Genomic DNA, 26,689 nt, shown 5'->3' with positions numbered 1-26,689 from the left:
TCACGAATAACCGCACAGACTAGATTTACCAGCAAATACACAGCAAACGCGGTAAAGTCCTCACACTATCGCAAACAACAGCGTGCCCCACACTCATGTGGTTTCACACTAAATGCTGCTGACTTATTTCCTGCACTGTCACAATATGTCTTCACTCGCACAGTGGCTATCGCTGTCTTTATAGTCGAGTCCTTTGATGATATATTTGCTCATGTTTTGGGTTTTTTTCTGTGATAGACCCACCTGTCTGCACAAAAACAGACAAAAAGGTGTGGGATTACGATTATACCTGTTGTATCGGAAGGATAAAAATGTCCATTTAGAAATCAGCACCAGCTTTTTATCCGAGTCATGTTGTGGGGCTGTTTATTTCTTTTGCATGGGCCGAGAACATTTGTTGCACAGTTGGAGAATGTCATCTTTGAAGTAGTTTGAAATAAATGGCTGTCGTTGGTAAATGCATCAGCACAAATGTGTGTTCAGCAGCTTCCTACTTTAAAAGGTGTAAAATGAGTGTGTCAGACTGATATCGAGCCGTCCTGCATAGAATGAACAATATTGTTCTCCCATGCATCGATGTTAAAGCTGTACTGTGTAACTTTTGGTCATTTTTAAGAATTTAAGCATTTTTTTTCTCCAATATTCTGACTTTAACCACAGAATTTAAGTCAGAATTCAGAGTTGTTCTTTTGACCTAAATCACAGAAATCTGCCTTTTAGAGAAAAAGTCATACACCCTGATATTTAAGTCAGAATTGTGAGTTTTGTTCTCAATATTCTAACCGTAATCACATACTGTAAATCTGGCTCTGTCACTTTACCAGCTCCATCGTTTACGGCTTGACATGAAACGAATCACTTCCTGTGTGCAGCTCAGTGATTTTACTGCTCTGCACAGGACCTAAACTCTGTCATACTGCGAAAACACTGTGTGAACGCATGTTTGTTTATATTCAGAAGTCACGCACTGCAGTGTTAAATATAAATCCACAGGTCAGGAGTAACCACTCTTTGTTCCTCTATCAGACGTAGTCATAATCGTCTCAGTTGGCTTTCCCGGTCAGCTCGTTTCCTCTTTGTGGATTTCCTCTTGTATATTTGTATTTCCTCTCTTCTTGAACGTTTCCTGGAGTCGACATTGGCCCCGAAAAAGTGCTGCGATGAAAATTGAGTGGCCCCCGTGTCGTAAAGCGTCTCCCTGTTGGATGTTATTTTATGTCCGCTCCTTTAAACGCTATTCAGAGAGTTATCTGAAATGTCTACATACCTAATTTCCTTCCTCACCCGATCACCGTGTCCTCTTTCTTCCTCCCTCTCCCAGCATGGACGGAGCAGACCTTTGTTTTGAGATCGTCAAACGCGCCGACGCTGGGTTTGTGTACAGCGAAGCGGTGGCCAGGTAAGGACGCACAGTCATTTTAAAATATTAATACAGTAAATAAATGCGTTGACGCTTTCTCTCTCTCTCTCTCTGCTGACACAGCCACTACATGAGGCAGATTCTGGAGGCACTTCGATACTGCCATGACAACAACGTGATTCACCGCGACGTAAAGGTGAGACTTGTCCCTGAGGACGACATGGAAAGCACCAGATGTGTCACCAGTGACGCCAGAGAGCAAACATGAGTTAAACCACAGAACATCTTCACCCTGAGAAGGTTATGTACTCTGTCAAAGGTCAAAGCTGTCACACTGTTCCAGGGCTCTGCAATATATCGTTATTGAGAAATAAGACGAGATGTCTGCTTAGATTTTGGACATTTTGACTTTAATCAGACTTTAAGTCAGAATTCTTTAATCACAGAAACCTGATAAAGAACCCTGATAATAAAGTCAGAATTCTGTTTGTTTTTCTCTCAATATTCTGACCTTAATCACAGAAATCTGACTTTTTTCAGTTTTCAAAGAAATATTCTATTATACTATTGTTCTATTTTACTGAGAAGGTTATTTACTCTGTCAAAGGTCAAAGGTGTCACACTGTTCTAGGGCTCGGCAGTATATCGACATGTATATCGTGACATGAGACAAGATGTCTTAGATTTTGGATGACTTCCTGTCATCACTGATACCTTATTATTATTTATTATATTGACTAAAATGCACTGAATTTGACAAAAAATTATATTTAAAAATAATTTCAAGCCCAGTTATTTGATTTATAGCAGAATTTGACCACATTTATAGTCCATTTTATTGTTTCTAACACACGTAAACGTCATTTACAGAAATAAACCAGGTATATATGAGCTCAGTCCTGTATGGCTCGACATTAAACAAGTCACTTCCTGTGTGCAGCACAGGGATTTCACATGAACTAAACAAGTCATATCAAGATAAGGCACGTGTGATGACTTTTCCTGTTTTTAAAACAAAGTCACTTCTTGAAGTTCAAGCCTAATTATTTGTGTTATAGCGGAATTTGACCACATTCTTATTCAATTTAATTGTTTCTAACAAACGTACAGTAAATGTCCTTCTCTCAAATAAATGAAAGTTCATAAGTGTATTTTAATGCTTATGTTTTATTTGAGTGTATTTGCAGTTGTTGAGTCCAGAGAAACAACCTGTGTGCAGCTTTACATCCACATTTCTCAGCTATTATGATCTATAGCTATAGTGATATACAGGATATTGAAGTTTCCTCTCTCTCTCTCTCTCTCTCTCTCTCTTGGAGTCTGCAAACCAAGTCTTAATTTGTTAGGCGTTATCTTAAAGTCAGATTAGCATCATGGTCTGGTTCTGTGGGATTAGCCGTGGAGCACAGGCAGCAAACACTAACAGACAAACAGATGGAGCACAGTCCTGAACCGGCCCCCCCCTTTTTACCCACCCACCCACACACACACACACACACACACACACAGAGTTCACAGAGGAATCAGCCCCCGTTTTACACTGTAAAAACTAACAACTCTGCGGTGCTTGTAGGTCAAGCGTGAGTGAAGCGGGGGTTTCTCACGACACGAAATCTCTGCGTGCCAGATGGACACAGACACAGTCTGGTGTGTTTGAGTTGACTTAAATTGACAAAGGTTGACTAAATGTGTCACCCGCGTCTTTGTTCTGTTTGTGGTCTGTAAACCTGAGGCTGAGCTACTGTGCGATGAAGCAAACAACACTTTGTTAGCTCTGTAATCTGGATTAAATCAGTAATAAATTCAATATATAGGCTCCAAAATGAGTTGGTGGAAAACAGGTAGTTTTCTTGTGCTTCTGAAAGAATGACAGTGACAATACACTGTAAATACACTGTAAAATAAAATATCTACTGTTTATGATCTGTAATACCTGCTTTATTCCGTTAAATGAAGGACATTTATGTTTTAGAAACAATGGAATTGACTATAAATGTGGTCAAATTTGGCTATAACACATTAATTACGCTTAAGTGACCTTTTTTGTCGATTCCATGTATTTTTTTAAATTAATATCTATAATATTTGGTGGATTTTACACATTTATTCGATATTTTAACTATGATTATCATTGCAAACATCGTTTCAAACCAGGTAAAGTCAGAAATCTTTGTTTCGTGTCACGATATAGATATTATATATAGATATATTATCTCAAAATGTAAGAAAATGTTGAACAATTTGGATCAGTGTTTCGCATACCTGGAAATAATGACATTCTCAATTGAATAATTTAGTCCACAAACTAAAAATTATTCAGTTTTAATGATTTTCTTTTAATATGGAGCAAAAAAACAAACAATATTCACATTTAAGAAGCTGAAAATCTAGACTTATACTAAATTACACAAAATCTTTATTTAAAGTAATCAAAATATTTGACGATTCATTCAGTAATGCAGCCCGACTTAAATCTTATGTTTTAATATTGAATCACAACTTTACATTTTTTACATTTGATGCATGTGAGGTAACTGGGATTATATACAGTGTTAGAAATGTATTGAACTGTGTGATCATTGTTGCCCAGTAGGGGGAAGTGTAGTCTGTCCTGGGCGGAAGAGGGTGGCGTTGATGTTGAACACGCTGTTTCTCGGGGTGTTGGGTAAAGACAAGCGTCTCAGCTCTGTCGTGGAGCTGTTGGACGTGGCTTCGTGCAGGAAGGGCAGCCTGTGTCCGAATCGCTGTCCGAGGGCGCGCAACGCGGTTTTGCGCACCGACCCCGACAACAGGAAGTACATGACGGGGTCCATGCAGCTGTTTAGGGCGGAGAGCAACAGCATGACCTCGTTGGTATGATCCACCAGCTGCAGGTAGCTGCAGCTGGCTGTGTCGCTGACCTGTGAGAGGATGTAGACGGGGCGGAAGGCGTGGTACGGCCCGAAACACACGGTGAACAGGAAGAGGACGAAGAAGGATTTCTTGGCGGTGCGCTGGTATTTCTGCGCGTTGGGGAGGTCGGGCTTGTCGCGTGACACCCTCATCAGCTCGGCGGCGATCTTTGCGTAGGAGACCACGAGCATGACGAAGACGAGCCAGAACAGCGCCACCAGCGCCCCGTTGAAGTAGGCCTTCCACTTGGCTCCTTGTAGCTGCCTGTAGTGGAAGCATTTGTCACTGGTGACCTTGTTGTCCGCGGTGACCTTGTTGTCCGCGGTGACGACAAGGGGCAACGCCCCCAACAGTGACATGCCCCACAGAGCCCCGCACGCCAACCAGCTCCACGGCCACCGGCGCCCACACAGCGTCAGCGCCATGCCTCTCCGCGCTCGCCCCCTCCCCTTCAACCGCAGGTATCTGTCCAAGCTGATGAAGCCCAGCAGCGCGATGCTAATGTACATGTTCATGTAAAAGAGGTTCCCCACCAGCTTGCAGGCCACTGGGCCCAGCCCCCACTTGTTCCCGTTCGCGTGGTAGAAGACCCTGAAGGGAAGACACGCCAGGAGCACCAGATCCGCCACTGCACAGTTGATGAGGAACACTCGCACAGAGTTGTGGCTGGAGTGTAAGAAGAGGAATACCCAGAGCGCAAAGAGGTTTCCCACAAGCCCGAAGAGGAAGAAGAGCAAGTAACAGACGGTGAGCGGCAGGCGGATGGCGGTGTCATCAAAGGAACACGTCGTCTGGTTTGAGGAAATGGCTGACGAGGTGGAGGATGGAGGGAGAGAGGAAGCTGAGAAGAGTGACATTGAAGCAGGCAGCGGTGGAGTCGACATAGAAAGAGAGGAGTCATTCGACGCAGAGGCTGAAAGAGTGAAGAGCACCGAAGAGGCAGAGGAGGTCGCAGTCATTGTGTTGGAGGAGAGAAGACGTCAGGGTTGTCGACGAGGCTCTAAGAAAGAAGGAAAAAACATACGAGGTCACCTCACAAACACGCTGAAAAGAAACCAAAGCAGCTGACTAATAATATGTGGGTGTATTTTTAAAGGTCATGCAAGTAATGCACTGTAAATCAGAAACAACAGTAGTGTTTGCACTGGTATTCAAGGGATGGTTCACTGAAAGCACAAGGTAAAAGTGATTTTAGCCCCTAAACAAAATGCTTTGTAAACCACTTTACCCCCGCTGCACCAAAGCCCATTGAAAAAATCTGCAATTTTACATCACAGCACACAGGAGTTGTTGATCCACCGCTGCCTCCACCAGTAACCTCAAATGTGTTATTTTGTCAATTCTGTGCTTGAAATTCTTTCTTCAGCTTTTCCTAAGTGAGTGAAATCTACTAAATGAGGCATCGGTCGACCGACAACTCCTGTGTCACTGTCGGCCAAAAACGCTGATTTTTTCTATGGGATTTGGTGTGAAAGAGTGAGAACAGTGGGACTGTTTTAGGTTTTTGTTCACACTTAAGTTTGTTGCATCTGTTCAAAGAAAGGAGGTATTTCTCAGGTTGTGGGGACAGCATTAGGAGTTAGAGTAGTTAGTCGTCCGTGTGTCTGCCAATACTGTACGTCTCACATCCTCACCTCAAAAAAACAAATATTTGCATTATGAGTAATGTGACTCGTGTGGGTTTTTTTTTTTTCAAAGGTCACACAAGTAATGAAAAATGAAAACGTACAGTGTGCAGTTTAATTAAAAAAAGAAAAGGAAAAGAGGCACGGCTCTGTAGTATTCTGGAAACTGTTTTTGCATGGCTGTATACGTGACTCATTCAAATTTCTCTGCCCGTTTTAACACATTAATTCCACTGTGGCTGTGTCACAGTGAAGACAGATGTTTGAATTAAAAGAAGCAGTGAACACTCACCATCAGTCTTCCTCTGTGGGAGTCTCAGCACAGCTGCAGCTCAGGCGTCTGTGTGTGTGTGTGCGTTGTGCAGTCGTTTCCTCATCAAACCTCAAAAGCCACAATTTGTTTTTTGTTTCTCCAGAATCTGACCTGTTGATTAAAACTTATATGAGTTACATGCATGATAAACGAGTAGAAACCACACTGAGGTGCCTTCACCTCACCTTTCTGACAGTCTCTGCTCGTCCTCTGCCCCTTGTCCTCTTCACTTCCTCTCCCTCTCACTGTTTAATCCAGCACTCTTTTCTCTCCCTCTCTCTCTCTCTCTCTCTCTCTCTCTGATGTTGCTCCGCCTCAGTCAGCAGCCTCCAATCCCTGATTATGAGAAAAGTACAAAATGTAAAGACAGGAAGTGAACCCACCACCACCACTCTTGCTCCTGAGCTTCATCTGTCATGCAGTTGCAATAGAATGACTTAAATCAGCAAAAGAAAATTATAATCAGCTGATCTGCGTTACGTCATTATGAAACTCAGCTGTGGTTAGATGTTTGCACACTTGCACAGCGGTTGTGCTCTGCACTTTTAATCCACTGTAAAGATATAAATTAAAGTTCATACGCCTCATTCCTTCTGTGACCTGTGTGAACATACAGTACATGTGTTTTCAACCCTCTCTCTTCTCTTCTGCAGCCTCACTGTGTGCTGTTGGCCTCCAAGGAAAACTCCGCTCCCGTGAAGCTGGGAGGGTTTGGAGTGGCGATACAGCTGGGAGAGTCTGGATTAGTAGCTGGAGGTACAGCATACACCCTACTTGTATATACATGTAGGAAGGAGCTGATGTGATACTCGGTATCTGTCCGAAATGGATCAAAATCATTGGGTTGGATATTGGGAATAATTTCACATAAATGCATCACAAAATGCAGATTAGAAGTTTGAAAGATGAAAAAACAACTGTGTTGGACTGAAGCCAGTAGAAACTCACAGTTTTGTGTCAGACTTGAAACTGTTAGTAAATGGATGGTTCATTCATTTATTGTAAATTATATTGGGGCTTAAAACTCTTTGTAATTTCTGCAGACACTGACTGTAGAAACATTTCTGCATCTTTGGCTGACAGATTACCAGATATAGTCAAGTTGAGTTTATATAGTCACTTGTCACACCTCTGTTTTTTCTGTTTTAAGGGGGGGTGGAAGAAAACATGTGAGCACTGTTTTAAGCATTGTTCTACATTGTGTACACTTTGTATGGTTGTTGCTCAATAAAACATATTAAAAAAAAAGCTTATCACTGCTAGTGCCACTCCCAAAGCCCAGATACACAGGGAGACTCATGTCAGGCATAAATAATAATAATAATAATAATAATAATAATAATTAGGGTTAGTCATCATAGTGCCCTTATGTCGGTATGTTGGGTGCATATCGACAACATGGATGCCCAAATTCAAAGTGGCCGACTTCCTGTTGAGTTGAGGGAGGTTCTATATTGCATTTTCACCAGACCTGACCTCCATGCAAAGGTTCAAGAGTTTTTATGCACGTTAACCCCCTCAAAAATGACCGCAACGTCACATATGTGACAATAATCTGAAGGATAAACAATAGGTTCCTCACACAAATTCCTGCCAGGACTCATTTCAGCCCCTGCCATTGGTTGGCGCTGTGGCGATCCCTGAGGAGACGCCAACAGACGAAGACTGAAAAAACATTCTGTGTCTTCTGTCATCAGGTCGAGTGGGGACTCCTCACTTCATGGCCCCTGAGGTGGTGAAGCGGGAGCCGTACGGTAAACCTGTGGACGTGTGGGGATGTGGAGTCATCCTCTTCATCCTGCTGTCCGGCTGCCTGCCCTTCTACGGCACCAAGGAGCGGCTGTTTGAGGCCATCATCAAGGGAAAGTACAAGGTAAATGTTTTTTTTTCAGTCTCTTAAATGTCAATATTTCCCCAGTTTCTTTGCGCCACATGGCAGTGAATGGAATAGTTTTGTTTTTGAGGTTCTGAAAACACACTGATTCATCAAAAATATTCAAACAGTCAGTTGAATCAGTGACACATTGTGTTCTTCTTGCTCCTGCCTGTTGCCAAGTAAAAGTCAGAGAGAGAGGTGATGACAAATGGTAGAGTGTGAGCAGTAGATGTTGAGACGCCGCTTCGATAAATGTCAAGTGTTTTCGGCTGAGAGGATGGATTTTCTGCTTGCCGCACAAATCTACAGCAGATGCACTCTCTGCAGGCGGCGTGATGGATAACGCCGGGGAGGGGGGTTTCGTCCGTCAAGCTGCCGCCGAATTGAAACCTCCGCCGAGAAAAAGCCTCATAGACTGTGACATTTTTATATAAATAATGAAAAATAGAGCCTTTTTACGGATCATTCCAACAGTTACTACAGTGTCTGTCTGTGTGTATTTATCTGTGTGTGTGTGTGTGTGTGTTCTCGTCCAGATGAACCCCCGCCAGTGGGCCCACATCTCAGAGAGCGCCAAAGACCTGGTGAGACGCATGCTGATGCTGGATCCTGCCGAGAGAATCACCGTCTATGAGGCTCTCAATCATCCATGGCTGAAGGCGAGCGCTCACTCATAATTTTAGTTTATATCCCTGCACGGCCACATCATTTTATGGGCTTTCTCCTTTGCTTACTCCTTTAAAAGCAATATATTTACAGTTGCTAACCCTTTCATCATGTTATGCAGGTTAATTAAGGTATGAATTCATACAAGATTCAACGGTAACATATTATACAAGAACATAATAAGCATTTATTAACTGTTGTTAATATTTAAGATAATACTTGTAATGTAATGCTTGTTATGTACTCTGTAAGGTAAGGTATGCTTAAGTAACCCTTAATTATAGTTAAGTGATGATTATTTAATGCAAATTTTCCACTTTACAGACACAGAAACCTTTAATAAATGTTAATCAATGAAAGTGATTAAAGCTTAATAGTAAATAGTTAAAGCATTCATAAACAGGTAGTAAATGCATTAGTAATGTAAAATAATGTACCATATTTTAAAGTCTTCCTTCAACGTGTTATTTTTAAGTAAAGTTTATTCTTTTGATGACTATTTTGTTCCTTTTTTAGCTTGGAATGGCGAAAAATGACGGAAAAATAGTAAAAATACACTATACAAATCTAGTATTTTCATGTGACGTTGGTGTTTGAATGACCTTTTAAACGCCGGGTGTCGACTCAACACCTCTTCTTTCTGCTTGGAACTGGGCCTCAGTTTTCACATCCGTTCTCTGACGGTGCTAAAATTAGTGTTCAAAGTTTCTACTTGTGTTCATGGAGGTATTTATTTTGTGTGTGTGTGTGTGTGTGTAGGAGAGGGACAGGTACGCCTACAAAATCCACCTGCCCGAAACTGTGGAGCAGCTGAGGAAGTTCAACGCCAGGAGGAAGCTGAAGGTTAGAGCAGTGCTGATGCTCAAAAGTGGAGAATAACAATCAGAAATTAGAGGAAGTGTCACTTCCCCCCCTCCCCATCACAACATTCAGCTGCATAAAATAAGACATACACCTCTCAATGTTATCTGATGATATCTTTGTGTCTCAGGGTGCAGTCCTGGCCGCTGTTTCCAGCCACAAGTTTAACTCCTACTATGGAGACCCACCAGAGGAGCTCCATGACTTCACAGATGACCCCACCTCCTCAGGTAAATCACACACACGGAGGAGGAGAGGATGGTCAAATATTCTCGGAAGACTACCGTGTGTCACGAGAGTTCAGAGATGAGACATCGCTGCATGTATCTGCACCATAAAGGACGTTCACTTTCTAGTCAAGTTTCTATTCTCTTCTCGTGTTTCTATTCTGGTGTCTCTGTCACTGTCCTCCCCAGCTGTCTGCGCAGGATTTCCTCTGTTTTAACACACTTGTTTCCCAACAGCTTCGCTTCCCTGTCTCAGCCTTGCACTTTCACTTCCTATTGATAAGAAGGCTGCTGGCTCTACCTGGTAAAAAGATGCCACCGACATAAAGAAACTTCTCATGTCCTCATCTTTAAGGCACATGTTCTAGCTCCATTTCATTGTTAGACAACCCTTTTCCAATAGGAAACCGAATTTTGTAGACGGATGATTCGACCGCACCAGAGTCCATAGAGAAAAGTGGCGTTTTTAGCTCACAGGGACACAGGAGCTGCAGGTCTGCTGCTGCGTCATTTGTCAAGTTTGTGTCACTGGGCTAAATCACAATGAAGGATCATGAATACAAAGTGACAAAATAACACTATTGAATATACCGATGGAGGCAGCGGTGGATCAACAACTCCTGTGTGCTGTGACGTAAAATCGCTGATTTTCTCTATGGAGTTTGGTGCAGTGGGGAAGACGCAGTTTAGAAATCGCAGTTTCCAGCCATCTAAAAAAAAGCCGTCTAGCTGTCCGAAAAAGAGGCAGACACGGTGTAGAGATGTTTTATTCAGTGAAACTGTGATTCCAGTGTGACGAGGCTAATTTTCAGATGAAACAACATTCACACTGTCTGCTCAGTTATAAATATAGCAGCATGCACCGTGTGTTGTTTCTGCTGACGCGCTCAGTCTGTTGCACTCATGGTTTCCTGGTGACTGGTTTGCCGTCAGACGCCGGACAAACTGACACGTGTGTAGTGCAGTCGAAGCTTTCATGCTGCTGCTGATTTCCCTTCCTTCCTTTCCTGCCAGCTCTTTATTTTCTCCCTCCTCTCTTTTGTTGTTTTTTTATTTCCTCTCCTCGTGAGGTGTTGAACTCTGTTGTGGCCGTAAACCTTCTCTAATCTCAGCCTCTCTTTCTTTGGTGTTGTTATGTCCACTGCTGTGCTGTCTGTAGGACTGCTAGCTGCTGAAAGTACGTATCCCTCCTCCCCACCCGTAGACTCTTGACGTGTGATTTCATCATGACATCGTCACTAGTTGTTTAGTTTGCTTGTTTGCTTCATCTCTTTTCTCCTCTGTCTCCCATGAATATGCTTTTTTACTCCAAACACGTCCAGTTTTTATATAATGTTCACGTGCATCTTCATCATTACAGTTACCTGGATCCTTTTCCTCTTATTCAGTACACTTTAAAACGTTTCATGTGTGGATTATTATTTAATCCCCTTGTTCCTGAACTGAACTTTTCTCATCATGGCATCCTCATCTCAACATGTCACTTCTCCTCATCAGAAATACTTGAATCAAATCTGATATTAATGTGATTTTTTTTTTTAAATAAACTAAGGCTGCATTTACTAGAAATAAATCGGATACGAATCAGATTTGTGCGTCTGCGTCTACATTTTAAGCGGAAAAATCACATATTCCTCTGTCAGCGTGACTTGTGTTTTCTTAAAAAATAGGACGTAAACACAAACATTAGCTACTATCACATGACTTATGGAACTAGTATTGTACTAGTGGTACTATGGTATTTTCAAACACTAAAATTCAATATTTTATTTGCTTCTTAATAAGTGTTGTTGAAATTATTGACACAAATGTAATTCCCTCAGCCTGTGCAGTGAAGTTGGAGAGGCCTCAAACGAGTGGAGGTTTCATACCTTATTTAATTTCACAGAAACACCACTTTCACTTCTGCCCACTAACCATTTTCATGTCACCAGTGGAGCCCACAGTGGTTTTCCTCTGCAGAGATCAGATATGAAGTCACATTTTAAAAAGATAATATAGTAGCAGGTCATCACAACAGTATAGTTAAAAGAATTAGAGTGCAGTGTAAATGCAGCCTTTTTTTTTTTTTTATACTCATTCCGCATCATATTTTTACATTTTATCTTTTAAAATTTTGGCATTTTAATCCATCGACCACCCTGACTTACTGAAGTGACTTTGCTCTGATGTTGTATTGATGCCATGTGTCGCTGTTTCTCTGGTTTTGCTGCATGTGTGGGCGATGCAGCAGGTACAGGGGTTTAAATGGTTCTCAGTGTTTTTCTATCGTGACTGTGACTATTTTCTTTGTAATTTTTTTGTCGTTTCTTTTTGTGTCTGTCTGTCTGTCTGTCGTGTCCAGTGTTTGCACTTCATGTCGTGTTTGCAGGGACTGCTTGTTGTGCTTGTGAATGTTTGTGTGTGTGTGTGTGTGTGTGTTGTAATTCCCACGTTACATGTACGCCAGAGTGTAAACATGTGTGCGTGTTTGTACAGGGGCAGTATCGCAGGTCCTGGACAGCCTGGAGGAGATCCACGCGTTGACGGACTGCAGTGAGAAAGACATGGACTTCCTGCACAGCGTCTTCCAGGATCAACACCTGCACACTCTGCTCGACGTAAGGACACTACAGTAACGACGCAGTCTGCTCTGTAATGACAAAAGTGTCCAGTAGATGTCAGGATGGGGCAAGAGTCGGCCACATACTGAAGTGACGTGAAAAATAACCTGATTTCTAAAAGACATACAGGTGTTAAAGTAATATAATGAAGTTTGCTTGCTTTTATGAATTTCTTTCTTACTATGCTGGTTTTATTGATTTCATTATGAATTTTTAGACACAACTTCCAGTGTTTTATAAATGAAGCGGCTGATTATTGGGACACGCTTGGATAAAATTCTACTTTGAATGTGTTCTTTTAATGTCCTTTTTTTCCTGCGTGTTCGGGTTTGAGAATAACGTGCCTGGTTTAAAATATACGTTTGTTGTTTGTTGTTTCAGCTTTATGACAAAATCAACACCAGGTCGTCTCCTCAGATCAGGAATCCTCCCAGTGATGGAGTGCAGAGAGCAAAAGAGGTGAGGACACTCATAAGAAAATATAATATAATCCACATTTAGGAATTAATCTGCATCCTTACACCTATAATCACATGACCATTCAGGTTCACTGGGCATGCTTGTGCCAGTGTAAACAAGAAGGTGATTCTCTTCTCCTGCCACTGAAGTGATATGCTGTCATTTATGAACACTTTAGTCCACTTGTGTTAACCCTTGGTGCTCATGCGGCACAGGTGCAACCTGGTAATGATACGCAACTCCTTATATGGACATCCTGGCGGTGTGTGTTTATAGGTCACACCGCCAGGTGTGTTATGATTCATTTTATATTGTATTTTTAGTCGTGATTTAAGTACCAATAATTGTGCAGAAGTCACAAAAATTGACTGTTTTTCTTTCCTTTTTGTTCATAAAAACGTGAACTTTGAACTGTGACGTACTTCCAAATTTCACAAATTCAAATCAATTTTAAACATTTGTAGTACTTTTTGCTCAGAAAATCATTATTTTTTCATCAGATTGATTGAAAAAAAGGATAAGACACTCTATATTGCCCATTCTTGTTTAATGTGTTTAATTTTGGCCCCATCTGTATTTATAGTCTAGGATATAAATCCACATCTCTTGAACGTTTTGTCGTCTTTCCTCACCAGGTACTGGAAACCATTTCCTGTTATCCAGAGAACATGGAGGCCAAGGAGCTCAGGAGGATCCTCACACAGCCTCACTTCATGGTGAGACATTCAGTTTATACAGTATGTGACTGAATAACATTAGATTACGTCCGTCAGTCCATGGTGTCACAGGTTCACCGTCCACATAACTCCCTCCACCTCAAAGCTGCTTAGGACCTGAGCTGGTCGAGCGCTCGGGCAGAGAGAGCGGAGCAGACACGGGTACAAAGAAAACCGCTGAACGATTTCAGTGTAGATGTATACTCACTTCTGCGGTGACCACGGTGACATAAGAGGAACTCATTGAGACGGAAATGGAGGCAGAAGAACTCTGAGGTGCTGCATTACATTTTATATAAAGGTAGAATCTGGTTTTGTTGCATCTAAAGGAGCGTGTTTTGCTTTGGTGGCTGCGCTGTTGGATATTCCAGCGAGACTGGACTTGGTTTTTTCATTGCTTCCGATCCGTTTGTATGATAACGAGGAGTTCCGCAGAGCTGTCACACTTCAGGTTTGGGTCAATCCCGTAAGCCCGTCCTGCTCTCTGACCTCCGACCGTCTCGTTTTGTCACCTCGCCACAGGCTTAAGCAGTGAACAGGTGTGAAGGGCTTTAGCACGCGGCACCAGAACATGAATGATTTAGTTCGTCGTGGTTTGATTTGTGATTCAAATGAATTGTGTGTGTTCTGACGCCGCGATCAAGCAGATGTGATGATTTGGCAAATGTGTTTGTTGTGAGACCCGCGCAGCGTGTCGGTGACATGATTAGAAGCCAAAGAGGAAGATTAGTGTAATCCACGCACTCACGGTGATAAAGTGTGTGTAATCACATGAAGTCTCCTCTTCGGTGTGATGTGTTTTAAGTTTTTGTTTTATTTGGTAGTTGCTGTGTTTTACCTTCCAGAAAACCTGAGATTTTAGCCAATTTATCTCAGTTATTCCTCAACGTTACAACTATTGAAATGTTTTTTTTTTTGTTTTTTTTTTTATCAATCTGATGTTTTGAAAGCACAGTGTGAATAAAATCAATCAAAAGAGGAATACACACTGCTGAGTGAGTTGAGAAAGCGTGAAGGCCGTACAGTCTTAACGTGTGTGTGTGTGTGTGTTTACCCTCCAGGCTCTGCTGCAGACTCACGATGTCGTGGCCCACGAGGTCTACAGCGACGAGGCGCTGAGGGTGACTCCCCCGCCCACTTCACCGTACCTGAACGGAGACTCCCCGGACAGCACCAACGGGGACATGGACCTGGAGAACGTCACCAGGGTCCGTCTGGTCCAGTTTCAGAAGAACACCGACGAGCCCATGGTGCGTACGCGGAATTCAGGCGACTCTCGCTCTGTTGTTGACCGTTGTAGGCTTGTCACACATGGTTTTATTGATGGTGTTTGCTGCATCTGACGGGATTTTTGTCAGCCTGTTCACGTCCTTACATACATAAATAACCAGCAGCATATGCACTTGGCAACATGACAGGTAACCTGTCACTACACCGGCTGTTTTCATAAAACGTGAAGACGGTGGATAGGAGAGGCGAGAGTGTAGAAGATGCAGGGATGAGAATCTACGACGCTGAAGTTAAGGGGAAATATTACTGATGTTAAAATGTGTGTATGTAAAGCTTTACTGTATTTTTAGACACACTGTGACATCAATAAATCCCTTTATTTTATTTGACAAAGTTAGGGGCACAATTGTTGTGAGTCAAAGGAGGATTTAGCAACATCTACTGGTGAAGTTGTGTGTTACAGCTCTCAACCTCACCCTTCCCTATTCTTTTCCTGTCTAATTCTTTAACACTAGACCTTTAAATTTCCCCTCAACTGCAGCCTGATATTGTACGGATCAGATATATATTCAGTCTGTGAGGTTTTTGCGTCGTATTGCTCGATCTCCGTGGATTTAAATTGCTCAGTGATCACTTTGACCTTGAAACCGGCCCGTGTGCGGTTCATTCTTCATGTGACGTGAGCTCTGTTGACCTTCTCATTTGTCTCTTTTGCAGGGCATCACTCTGAAGATGAACGAGCTCAACCACTGCATCGTGGCCCGCATCATGCACGGTGGCATGATCCATCGACAAGGTACGCACCACACCACGCTAACATGTCTCCATATTTAACTATTTAAATAGAGAGAGTTGGTCTTTGTAGGTGTCATTCATTCATTCATTCATTATTCCTCCACTTCAGGGACCTTGCACGTTGGAGACGAGATTCGGGAGATTAATGGCATCAGCGTCGCCAATCAGACAGTAGAGCAACTCCAAAAGATGCTGGTACGTCAGACAGGAGGTTACTTTTTCTCTCTTTGTTTCTTCCTCTGTGTTTGGATCAATCAGGATCTTAAAACGCTATCACTTTGCTTTTGTTTCTTGTTTTTGTACAGAGAGAGATGAGAGGGAGCATCACCTTCAAGATTGTGCCCAGTTACAGGTCTCAGTCCATTCCTTGTGAGGTACGGGAACAAAAACACGCCCCGTTTGTGTTTTATTACACCAGAATATACAAAATAATTCAAAAATGGTGTTTTCTTGTTGCAGAAAGAGTCTCCAGATGTTTCCCAACAGTCGCCCGCGAATGGTCACGCGAGCGTCACCAGCTCCATCCTGGTATGAGTCTTAACACACAGATCACATCACAACATTCAGGATTGAAACTGAGTCACAAATCCTTAAACACACCTCTCCTGTCTCCACCCCCAGGACTTACCGTCGACTATTCAGCCCAAAGGCCGTCAGGTGAGGTTTCCTCCTCGTCCACGTGGCGACCTCACCCCTCCTCACTTGAACTGTCCCGCTCCTTCCTTTTGCTTTGAATTAACCGACTAACACTCGTCCCAACACGTCCATATCTGCATGAGTGTGTTTGTCCTTTCCCATTCTGTTTATTTTCTCCTCAACGTCAGGCCTTAACTCTTGTCTGCCATTGTAGAGGAAGTATAGAGGCAAAATAAAACTGTCACATTTCTTTAATTCCTCCACCACAGTCCAGACCCAAAGCATTTTGGTTTTAAACTCATTTTCCTCACTCTTTGGGCTCCAAAGCACAACAGAGCATCCAGTTGTGGGTCCGACATCACGCCCCCCCCACCGTGCCCTCCCGCTCTTTTGTTTTTTAACCCCCAACATTTTCTACTGCATGATATATGTGTAAGTGTGTGTGTGATGCTCTCAACCCCATAGATCTCCAGACCTACCATCAAGGACAAATTGTCCATCAAGGTAAGACGTCTCTACGTGGACCCTCTGTAGAAGTAGATCCCCCGCTCACCCCCCCTCCCACCCCCTCGCCATGAGTCCGGTTTCCCCTGTCATAGTGACGTCTGAATCCCATGTTGTCCGTCCAGGCCTCATCTAACACACACACACACACACACACACAGAAACAAGACGTAAAGTCGTCTGTAAAGTGGAAACGACGCAGAAGGGAAACAGCGCTTTGTCTGCTTTTGATGTATTTCAGTCTGTGCTCTCTCCTGCTTCACTTTAGCAGCTTCTCCAGTCATTTTCCTCCCCACGTGTTCTCAACACAAGTGTTTGCATCTAAAGGCTACGTTCAGACTGCAGGGAAATCTTGATTTTTTTGTTGACAATCAAATGGGTTTTTTTTGTGGCTGTTTTTCTTGCTGTAGTCACAGCCGCCTTTGCTTTCCTCTGCAGCATGATTGAACACTTCTTTACTATCCCCTCTCCGATTTTGATGTTTTTCTTAACGTAGAAATCTGATTTATCTTATTTCAAACCACCTCCAAATGTGGTCTGGATCAGATTTCACGTTTCTTTTCCCAGTCCAGTCTTTCAAAAACCAATCTTGATGCATTTAAAAAGGAAGAAAAACAATCTGATATTTCTCCACCAAACTCTCGCTGTCCTGCCCCCCCCTCCCCGACAGATTTACGTCCGTGCTCAGTTCGAGTACGACCCGGCCAAAGATGACCTCATACCGTGTAAGGAGGCCGGCATTCGCTTCAGGGTGGGTGACATCATCCAGATCATCTCCAAGGACGACCACAACTGGTGGCAGGGAAAGCTGGAGAACACCAAGAACGGCACGGCCGGACTCATCCCGTCTCCTGAACTGCAGGAGTGGTGAGTGGAAAATACAGACAACATCATGGAAGTAGCATTATTCACTACAGAAACAGCCAAATATCCTTAAAACTTGTTTGGCTAGTAAATCTAGCCACTTTCAAACTGTTATGTGCCTAAAAATGAGGAAAAACAGGCCCAAAAATGAGACAAAATTGGCCAAAATGTAAGAAATTTGTACTAATCATTGTTTACTTAAAATTAGTTTTCTTTTACTCGATGAAGCTGACTTTAAGAATTCATACATATATCTTCTTCTATTTGCATTTGTAATATGTTATTATGGTATTACAGTTCTATTTTTTGTGCAAAACTTTCGTGTCAAGGTTATTTTTGTCTTTTTAGGCCAAAAATATGAACAATTTCAACTATTTTTGCTGTGTCGGGACATAACAGGGTTCTCACGGTCATGACATTTAAAATATGTTACATTTGAAGAAAAGTTAAACTTGATATTTGTTTGTATTTGCAGGCGTGTGGCGTGTATAGCCATGGAGAAGACCAAGCAGGAGCAGCAGGCCAGCTGCACCTGGTTCGGCAAGAAGAAGAAACAGTACAAAGACAAATACCTGGCCAAGCACAACGCAGGTAAGACGGCAAACGTAGCCCAACACACTACAATTTATCTTTCATTTAAAGGTCCAATATGCAATACTTGAGCGCCACGAGTCGTCGCAGTTTAGTGAATGTGTCTGAAGTTAGCATGTGGTGCTACGGAAGCCCAAGGGTATCAGCTGAAAACTGTTTTTTATTAAAATCAAATCTTTGTAAACTACAAATGTAAATTAATCAATTACTTAGATTTTCTTGTCTTTTCCTTTTTATTTGTGTCACTTTTGCTGACTTCACATGCTGTGCAGTTAAGCATGTGTACCAGCAGAGGGTGCACGTGTACTACAAACTAATGTCAGCAAGTGCAGGGAAAAGAAAATGGATTTATTTCATGAGTCTATTATTGTTGTTAACATAATTGACACGTAACAGTGTCTGTATCATTTATTATTAATAATGAACTGACTGCGATTTATTAACCGGTTCAACTGTCAGTGAAGAAGAAAACTTGTGAGGCAGAATGTTGTATACTGCACCTTTAAACGCTCAGTGAGGTGAAATTCAAAGCAGAGAAAACAAACAAATGTGTTAACAGTGTCCAGTGTTTGTGTGAAGAGCTGCTCGCTTTGTTCCTCCTCCTCCTCCTCCTCCTCCTGCCGCCTCTTTTATTTCAGTGACTAACACTGTTGTAAATTTACACTTTGTCAATGTTACAAAATGTGCTTCTGTGTCTTTGATTTGTCTCCTTTTGTCGATGACGATGATGATGATGATGATGTGGTTTTATTAACCCTTGCACTCCCGCCCTCTGTCCATATTTCATGCTGTCTCTTACCCAATGATATGGCTGCATGTAAGTAACTCCAGACAGCTGATGTCCAGCTTCTGTGTTTTTCTTCCTTCCTTCCTCTCTTTGCTTTTGTCACCTTCATCCTCTTCCTCTTGTCTCTTTGACTCTGGAATCATTGGTTGCTGTTGCTAGGGAAACGTTGTTAACCAGCTGCTCTCGTTTGTCAGATTAGGAACTGGATGTGTGATTTAATCGCATAGAATCGCTCAAAATAAGTAAACCGTGGTGACCTTTTATATTATGTTTTATGTGAGTGACTTGACAATGCCGTCATGAGCCACAAGGGGGCACCTCAGCTCCACAGTCATCCCAGGACCTCAAGATTTACAATAATCTTGTTTTTCATATAAAAATGTTGACGAAAGAATCAAGAAAATGTTGGTTTATGACCAAAATAATACTTTTAAGTGAGTTTAAAGCACCTTGTTTTACAATTATTCAGTAAAATTACAATTATCTTAGTCACAACTTTTCACAATTATTGTGAAAAAGTCCCTCGCCATGATGAGTTATAACTCCCTGCTCTATAAAATTGATGTTTCATCTCATTAAAAATTCCTACCTGGTTAAATGAAGGTTAAAATAATAATAATCTGATTGATTGTACAAAAATGCAGATTTGAATACTTCCTTAAGATATTTTAATCTCTGTTGCATGTGATTTTAACTCAAAATTTGAGTTTTAATTGATATACAGGGACAAAACCCTTTCATCAGTCGTATGTTGGTCAGATTATTAGGCACACTAAGCTAAATATGATATTATTTTATGAGAAATGATCAGAGAGTTGTTTCTAAGATTTCTGCTGCTGCATTCCATTGACATTGGAACTCATATTTGGAGTTACTTCACCCCCAATTGATTAATGGAGTACTTGTTTGGTCCAAAGTTTACTGAAAGTTCCGAGTTCCGACTACAAATGGAACGCAGCATTCATCCATCTTAATCTCCCCATATAATCTCAGCTCAACAGCCTCCAAACATAAACAACTCTCTCTTTTTAACATCTGTATTTACACGTTGTCCCTTTTACTTGGACTCGCGTGCAAACCTAATATTTCTCATCGCGTCCCCGCAGTCTTTGACCAACTAGACCTGGTGACGTACGAGGAAGTGGTGAAGGTGCCGTCGTTCAAGAGGAAAACGCTGGTTTTGCTCGGTGAGTGAATCCAAGTTTTACCAATGTAGAGATTATCATTATTGTAGTTATTATATTTTATCACCCAGCGTAAGAAGATGTTTTCTTAAAAAGGTTTGGTTTTCATTCAGGAGCACACGGAGTCGGACGGAGACACATCAAGAACACGCTCATCACCAAACATCCAGAGCGCTTCGCCTACCCCATCCCACGTAAGCAGACACACACACACATACTCACGTTTGACGGATGAATTCCCCCCCGACTGACTCCAATCCTCTCTCTGCTCCAGACACGACTCGGCCTCCGAAGAAGGACGAGGAAAACGGGAAGAACTACTACTTTGTGTCCCACGACCAGATGATGCAGGACATCAGCAACAACGATTACCTGGAGTACGGCAGCCACGAGGACGCCATGTACGGCACCAGGCTGGAGACCATCAGGCAGATCCACGCGCAGGGGATGATCTCCATCCTGGACGTGGAACCACAGGTGACCACACATGATCCAGAGCCACTGTCGCTATGGCAACCCACACCACACATGGTGATTGAACAGAATGTCCATAAAAGGTTTTCGTCATCATTTGTCTCAGTTCATCCATACATTAAAAAGCACCATTAAAAAGTTTACACAGTGCTTTCACGGATGAGATTAATGACGACAGGCAAGAAGCAATCCAATAATAATGGATTCCAATAATTTAAGATTAAAATAAATACAACAATTAAAAACAAAGCTTTAGAGGTGAAAAATAATTTTAAAAAATGTCAAAATAAAGTGAGAGATTAATAAATAGTAAGATAAGGTCGAAAGAAAAATTGAATTTTTCTGTTATGTGAGATGTTTTCACTTTTTCAAGTGGGAAAACGAGGAAAAACCTTGTTTGTAGCCACTTAACAAAAGACTCACCTAATAAAATCTACACCTGCTTAAGTCTGCGGTATCTAAAGAGTGTGTTCAGCGCTTTTACTCACGTTTTTGACCGAAAACTGAAGTTTGTAAACAGCTCACTCTCCCACACCAAACTCCATAGAGAAAATCAGTGATTTTAGCTCACGGAGACACAGGAACTGCTGGTCTGCTGCTGCCTCGTGTGGTCACTTTATGTCAATGAGGTTAATCTGAACAAAGGATTTCCAACACCAAATTGACAAAATAAGACATTTGAACTCAGTGATGGAGGCAGCAGTGGATCAACAACTCTTGTGTGCTGTGATGTTAAAATCAGTGATTTTCTCTATGGGGTTTGGTGTGGGAGAGTGAGTGGTTTAAAAAGTTGAGGAAAAAAGCATCAAATTTGTACAACTTCATTTTCACATTTTGGTTCTTCATAATTCATCAGAATCAACCATGAAATGTCGATTTTCTGCAGTTTGTTTGACTTGTGTGTCTGTGTTTAAAGGCTTTAAAGATCCTGAGAACAGCGGAGTTTGCTCCTTACGTCGTTTTCATCGCAGCTCCCACCATCACCCCCGGCCTGACTGAGGTACAAAACACACACACACTTTCTCTTCGTATCTGCATGGACTCATGAATCCTCACTCACTCATTCACACTGGCTGTTAAGTATGAGAGCAGAAACTCATCTCTGACATTAACGTACGAGTGTTGAATTCACTTGTGTTTCTCTCGCTGCATGTGTGCTCTGTTTGCTTCACGTGTGTTTGTATTTCCTTTGGCACGCTTGTTTTCATTTGCACTTGAGGTTCCAAAGTGGTGCAGGAAACTTCCTGTAAGTACTGACACGGCTTCTGTTTGTGTAGCTCTAGTTCATTTCCCTCTAACTCCCATACTTCCTCAGTCATCCTCCTCTGTAGTTGTTGTTGTTATTTGTGATATTTCACACATGGTTGTCCCATTTTTACAAACTTTACCTCTGACTTGAACACTAGATCATTTGAGGCAAAGGGTGTTTTTGAAATTTAGGTTTTACATTTTAAATGAAGCCGTGAAACTCGCTTCTATTGATAATTCAAGTCAGTTAGTTACTGTTAAAAAGGGCTGCAACGAGCTTCTTAAATTAGATTATTTTCCACTTTCTTTGCTCCATATTACAAAAAAATGGTTAAAACTGAATCATTTTGGTTCATGGAGAAACTAAGACATTTTATGGATTATTTAGTTATTAATGTTAACTAAATAATGGTCAGTTGCAGCCCTATTGGTCATTCTAAATCTCTGTCTGACACACCTATGTCCATAATTTCAAAGTAAAACATCCATTTTAATTTTCATCTCAGATGAATCGATGATGAAAATCATTGTTAGTTAGAATCATCAACCAGCTGTTTTTACAGTTTTCCTCAACAAATTCAAACCAAACTTGTAATACTACCAATTTCAAAATCTACGTATACTTCCAAATTTTACTTATAGTTCCAAATTTAACTTATAATTCCAAAATCTACTTCTAATTCCAAAATCTACATATAGTTCCAAATTTTACTTAGCTCCTAATTTGACTTCTACTTCCAATTTTACCTATAGTTCCAAATTTGACTTTGCTTAACGTTGAGTGGTGTTTGAGTTCAGCGACTGTGTCAGTACGCATGGTAACGTAAAACCAAGCGCAGCGTGTAGAGTCGTGGCGGTACTACAGCGTGTAGTGTAAAGTGTGTCTGTCGTGTATGAGATGGTGAGCGTTGTAACTGAGCTGCTCCTCTCGTGCCTCCAAACCTCAGGACGACTCTCTGCAGCGACTGCAGAAGGAGTCGGAGATGCTGCAGGGAACGTACGCCCACTACTTTGACCAAACAATCATCAACAACGAGATCGACGACACCATCCGCCTGCTGGAGGAGGCCGTGGACCTGGTGTCCACCACCCCACAGTGGGTGCCCGTCTCCTGGGTCTACTGACACACCTCCCTCTGACCCAGCGCACAGATGCTAAACTCTTTAGTGAAATCACGTCTCATCTACACGTTGGAATCACACACATCTGTAGATACAAAAAGAGGGTGAAATGAAGAAACTCTTCTCTCTTTTTTCCTTCTTCTTCTTCTCCACCGCCTCAAAGGCCCTATTGTTGTGTACATATATACATATCTATAAATATATATATAAATAATGATGAAAACAAAGTGAATATGGTTCTGTCCTCATAATAGATGAAGGGTCTGGAGTGGGTGGGGCGGAGTCCGCGTGGTAGATATTTTGTACTTTTTCTTTTCTAATCGATGGACGTTGGAGGCAATAGATGCGAGCATGACCATAAAGCAGTGTGCGTGAGTGTGTGTGTGTGTGTGTGTGAGTGTGTGTGTGTTAAAGGCACTTCCTGTGGTTCTCTATACATGCCCCCTCCTCTAATGTCCCACCTCTGTCCGTCCGTCTGTCCTTAAAAGCGAGGCGAAGCACGAGAAGCTGCTGAGTGGCAACAAGTAACTCCCTGAAGTTAAGGGAGGGTAAAAAACTAGATAAATAACAGAGTAAAAGCACAGGAAACTTGGCAGTTTCTCCTCGTTCCACACACAGAACCTTTATTTAGTCCTCCTGTGCCTGTACGTCAGTCTGTTGAAGGAGAGCACACACACCGTCCCCCTGTCCCCGTCCCCTCCTCTAACCTGTGTTTACATCTCAGTTTGCACAAAAAAGGACAACAAAGAAGACGACGTGAACTGCATCGTGTGAACTCACCGTTTGTCGTTTTCATCCCTCTTTTCTTCCCCCCGGCGATAAATGGAAGAAAAAAAATCAGCTGTGGAAAAAAAAGCACAGAAAAAAGTGACTCTGAATAAAGAGGAAAAGAAGGAAAGAATAAACTGCCTCCATCAGAGCCTCGGGGAGAAGACGTGACACCTATGCACGCCCGTGGTTCTCTGGTTTCCAGGCAGACGCTGCCGCCACAGCCACTGCTTTTCTTCTTCTTCTTCTTCTTCTTCCTCCCTCTCTGATGAAAAACAAGTGTTCATATGATGACTGTGTGTGTGTGTGTGCGTGTGTGTGTGGAAGGGGAAGCCACCACTCTGGAACTGTTAACTGTTGTCTTTAAAAGAAAAAAACAAACAAAAAAAAATATTAAGGCGTATTCTTGTTATGAGGGGAGAGGAAAACTAACTTTTTTGTGTGTAAATGTTTCAGTGGTGCGTACGTCAAATACGAGTGAACTACCAAGAGCCAGTGTATATTAACCTTTAAAAAAAAAAAAGAAGCTCAGTATGTGACATGAAGTTTTCATGCTTTTACCAGACGTGGCACGACATCGCACACACGCAGTCATGTGATCGGTACGAGAGTCATAATAATAATAATTATAATGATAATAATACACACACATAAAAAGAAGAGTGGGTGCTGTTTGCTGCTGTTGTGCCACTTCAGGTAAAGTTGTCATTTAAAAGTCCTGTGTAAATTACCTCTGCAAAAACGACTAAAGCAGCTCTTCTGTATGAAATGTTGTTGTTCTTTTTTCTTTTCATTTTTTTGTTATTTTCTTTTTAAAAAAATATATTTCCTTTTACGTGTTTAAAGTAAACAAACGTGTCTTCTTTTTTATTTCACATGTGACCGGGTAAGTGAGTGAGTACGGAAGTGTATTACATTCACCTAAAATAAATTTAATTTAAAAAGTTAATAATATAGTTGATTAAAAACACTACGTGTCGATAAAAACGTTAAACAAATTTAAATTTAAATTTCATAAACTCACGTCACCATGATGCACTTTCCGTGATTTGGTACATTCCACTCCTGCGTTCTCCCCTTCTCTGTCGATCTGTTTGAAATGTTCCACTTTGTGTTTACCGACGGGAGGCGGGCTTCGTCTTCTCCTTCCACACGCACGGACACGGAATCAGTCACGACGAGGAAAGCGCGGGACGAACTTGTGGTAAATGCTGCTTTAAATGATCCACACATGTCTCTGATCTGCTGTGTTTACGCGTGCTGTTCACTTCCGGCCCGCGTGATCCGATCACAGGTGTTCAGATTACACCTGCCGCTGCTCATGTGACGTCACAAAATCATATGTTAACATCGGGCTTTGTCAAAATGTAGGAATAAATGTGACAAAAAGTCACGGTTTAGTTGCTTAACCGTGACTTTTTTGACGACAATACTGTCAAGTTGTCAAAATAGTTTCGTAGGAAAGAATACCAAAAAATTGTTGTCAAAATGCCAGGAAATGTCAATATAGCGTCTTTGAAATGTCATTTAATGTAATGTATGGAGTAGTGTATGTTATCTAAGTAGTTTTGTTGCAAAACAAATGCCAAAAAAGACAAGAAATGTCGATAAAATGTCAATGTATTGAAGTCAAAACATAGAAAAAAACGTTATTGTTTAGTCTGCCGTCAAAATGCCAGAAAATGTCTTCAAAATGTCAACTAATGTAATGTATACAGTATAGTATGTTGTCAACATAGTTTCATAGGGAAGAAAATCCACAAAATATATAAAATAGTCATTGTTTAGTCCGTCGTCAAAATGCCTGAAGATGTCAATAGATTCAAAATGTCAATGAATGCCATCTGAAAATAGTTTTGATGAAAAAATACCAGAAAAGTCATAGTTTTAACAACAAATCTCAATATAGTTTAGTCAATGTCGTCAAAAAGCCATTTAGTGTCTTCAAAATTTAGAAGAAAATGTCCTCAAAATATCAAATACCGTCATGTGTAAAGTAAAGTATGTTGTTAAAATGTCAGTGTAGTTTATAGTCAAGAAAGTGCTAAAAAATGTCATAGTATTGTATACTGTCAAACAATACAGTATAATACAGTATAGTTTTTCAATCCAGTCCAACTTTATTTATAAAGCACTTCAAAAACAACAGGTGAAACAGGGTGTTGAACATTTGACAGCAAATACCACGTTTTAAACATTATAAACTGACTTTGTCTTCATGTCACATGACTGAAGACACACTAACAGCTGCAGTTAAAGGGACAGTTCATTCACACAGAAGTCTTAATTCATGTGTTCATCATGTTTAAGCAGCAGTGATGAAACATCTGGACCACAAACCTCGTTTTGTGAGTGAATATTTTCACTGTCCAAAACTTCAATGAATCTTCAAAATTACCTTTTCTACCACAGCAGGTTTGTCCATGGCTGGGTTGTCCACAATTGTCCTCAAAAGGGGAAAAGGATTTTTTTTTTTTTTTGGAAAATTGTCCATAACCCTTGCATTTTTGTCCAAAATTGTCCACAACCCTTGCGTTTTTGTCCAAAATTGTCCATAAGGCGTTTTGCTTTTGGACAAACCTTTTTGTCCAAAATTGTCCAAACTTTTAGTTTTCCAAAATTGTCATAAGCAATTTTGGACAAACCTTTTGTACAATTTTGGACAAACCCTTGCATTTTTGTCCAAAATTGTCCACAACCCTTGCGTTTTTGTCCAAAATTGTCCATAAGCGCCAAATTTTGTTTTTGTCCACAAATGTACAATTGTGGACAAAAGCGGGCGTTTGTCCAAAATTGTTCCGCTAAACATGGACATTTAAAATTACTCTGTCCAAAAAAAATCCTTTTTGGGTGGGACCAGTATTGTGGGGACATCCCCTGCTCTTTTCA

At 41.5% G+C, this 26,689-nt stretch overlaps 2 protein-coding genes across 18 annotated transcripts in view; one reads left to right on the top strand and one right to left on the bottom strand.

The window, feature by feature from the left end:
- The window catches only part of LOC122783304 (peripheral plasma membrane protein CASK), a 44,783-nt gene extending 21,651 nt beyond the window's left edge, over positions 1–23,132 (top strand). Inside the window, exons 4-29 of one of the 16 annotated variants that reach the window (XM_044048043.1) lie at positions 1,322–1,399; positions 1,484–1,556; positions 6,844–6,946; positions 7,888–8,063; positions 8,603–8,725; positions 9,492–9,575; positions 9,724–9,823; positions 10,980–10,996; positions 12,295–12,420; positions 12,805–12,882; positions 13,518–13,598; positions 14,660–14,848; positions 15,546–15,624; positions 15,733–15,818; positions 15,929–15,997; positions 16,083–16,151; positions 16,245–16,280; positions 16,725–16,763; positions 17,434–17,630; positions 18,103–18,218; positions 20,127–20,192; positions 20,303–20,383; positions 20,464–20,720; positions 21,580–21,663; positions 21,883–21,909; positions 22,859–23,132. In XM_044048043.1, the coding sequence (XP_043903978.1) occupies positions 1,322–1,399; positions 1,484–1,556; positions 6,844–6,946; positions 7,888–8,063; positions 8,603–8,725; positions 9,492–9,575; positions 9,724–9,823; positions 10,980–10,996; positions 12,295–12,420; positions 12,805–12,882; positions 13,518–13,598; positions 14,660–14,848; positions 15,546–15,624; positions 15,733–15,818; positions 15,929–15,997; positions 16,083–16,151; positions 16,245–16,280; positions 16,725–16,763; positions 17,434–17,630; positions 18,103–18,218; positions 20,127–20,192; positions 20,303–20,383; positions 20,464–20,720; positions 21,580–21,663; positions 21,883–21,909; positions 22,859–23,035 (2,611 nt within the window). In that variant the 3' untranslated portion in view covers positions 23,036–23,132. Of the gene's footprint in view, positions 1–1,321; positions 1,400–1,483; positions 1,557–6,843; positions 6,947–7,887; positions 8,064–8,602; positions 8,726–9,491; positions 9,576–9,723; positions 9,824–10,979; positions 10,998–12,294; positions 12,421–12,804; positions 12,883–13,517; positions 13,599–14,659; positions 14,849–15,545; positions 15,625–15,732; positions 15,819–15,928; positions 15,998–16,082; positions 16,152–16,244; positions 16,281–16,724; positions 16,764–17,433; positions 17,631–18,102; positions 18,219–20,111; positions 20,193–20,302; positions 20,384–20,463; positions 20,721–21,579; positions 21,664–21,882; positions 21,910–22,858 lie in introns of all 16 variants that reach the window. The other 15 variants (XM_044048036.1, XM_044048028.1, XM_044048076.1 and 12 more) reach the window with 15 other exon arrangements.
- LOC122783390 (probable G-protein coupled receptor 34) lies at positions 3,697–6,462 on the bottom strand. Of its 2 annotated transcripts, XM_044048160.1 has the most exons (3): positions 6,376–6,462; positions 6,170–6,301; positions 3,697–5,252 (listed from the first exon to the last, which is right to left on the bottom strand). In XM_044048160.1, the coding sequence occupies exon 3, from the start codon at positions 5,209–5,211 to the stop codon at positions 3,937–3,939; it is 1,275 nt and encodes a 424-aa protein (XP_043904095.1). In that variant the 5' UTR covers positions 5,212–5,252; positions 6,170–6,301; positions 6,376–6,462; the 3' UTR covers positions 3,697–3,936. The 2 variants fall into 2 exon arrangements, with proteins under 2 accessions (XP_043904095.1, XP_043904104.1); XM_044048169.1 differs by having other exon boundaries at positions 6,170–6,462.
- Positions 23,133–26,689: the final 3,557 nt, after the last annotated feature.

The sequence above is a fragment of the Solea senegalensis genome, linkage group LG2, assembly GCF_019176455.1.
Source record: "Solea senegalensis isolate Sse05_10M linkage group LG2, IFAPA_SoseM_1, whole genome shotgun sequence".
In the NCBI taxonomy this organism is placed as follows: domain Eukaryota; kingdom Metazoa; phylum Chordata; class Actinopteri; order Pleuronectiformes; family Soleidae; genus Solea; species Solea senegalensis.
The sequence above is the reverse complement of the archived record's forward strand: the minus strand, read 5'-3'. Positions and strand labels throughout refer to the sequence as shown.

What these genes read in the sequence shown, in the direction of transcription:
- LOC122783390 (XM_044048169.1), bottom strand. Translation starts at nt 5,211, where the DNA reads ATGACTGCGACCTCCTCTGCCTCTTCGGTGCTCTTCACTCTTTCAGCC.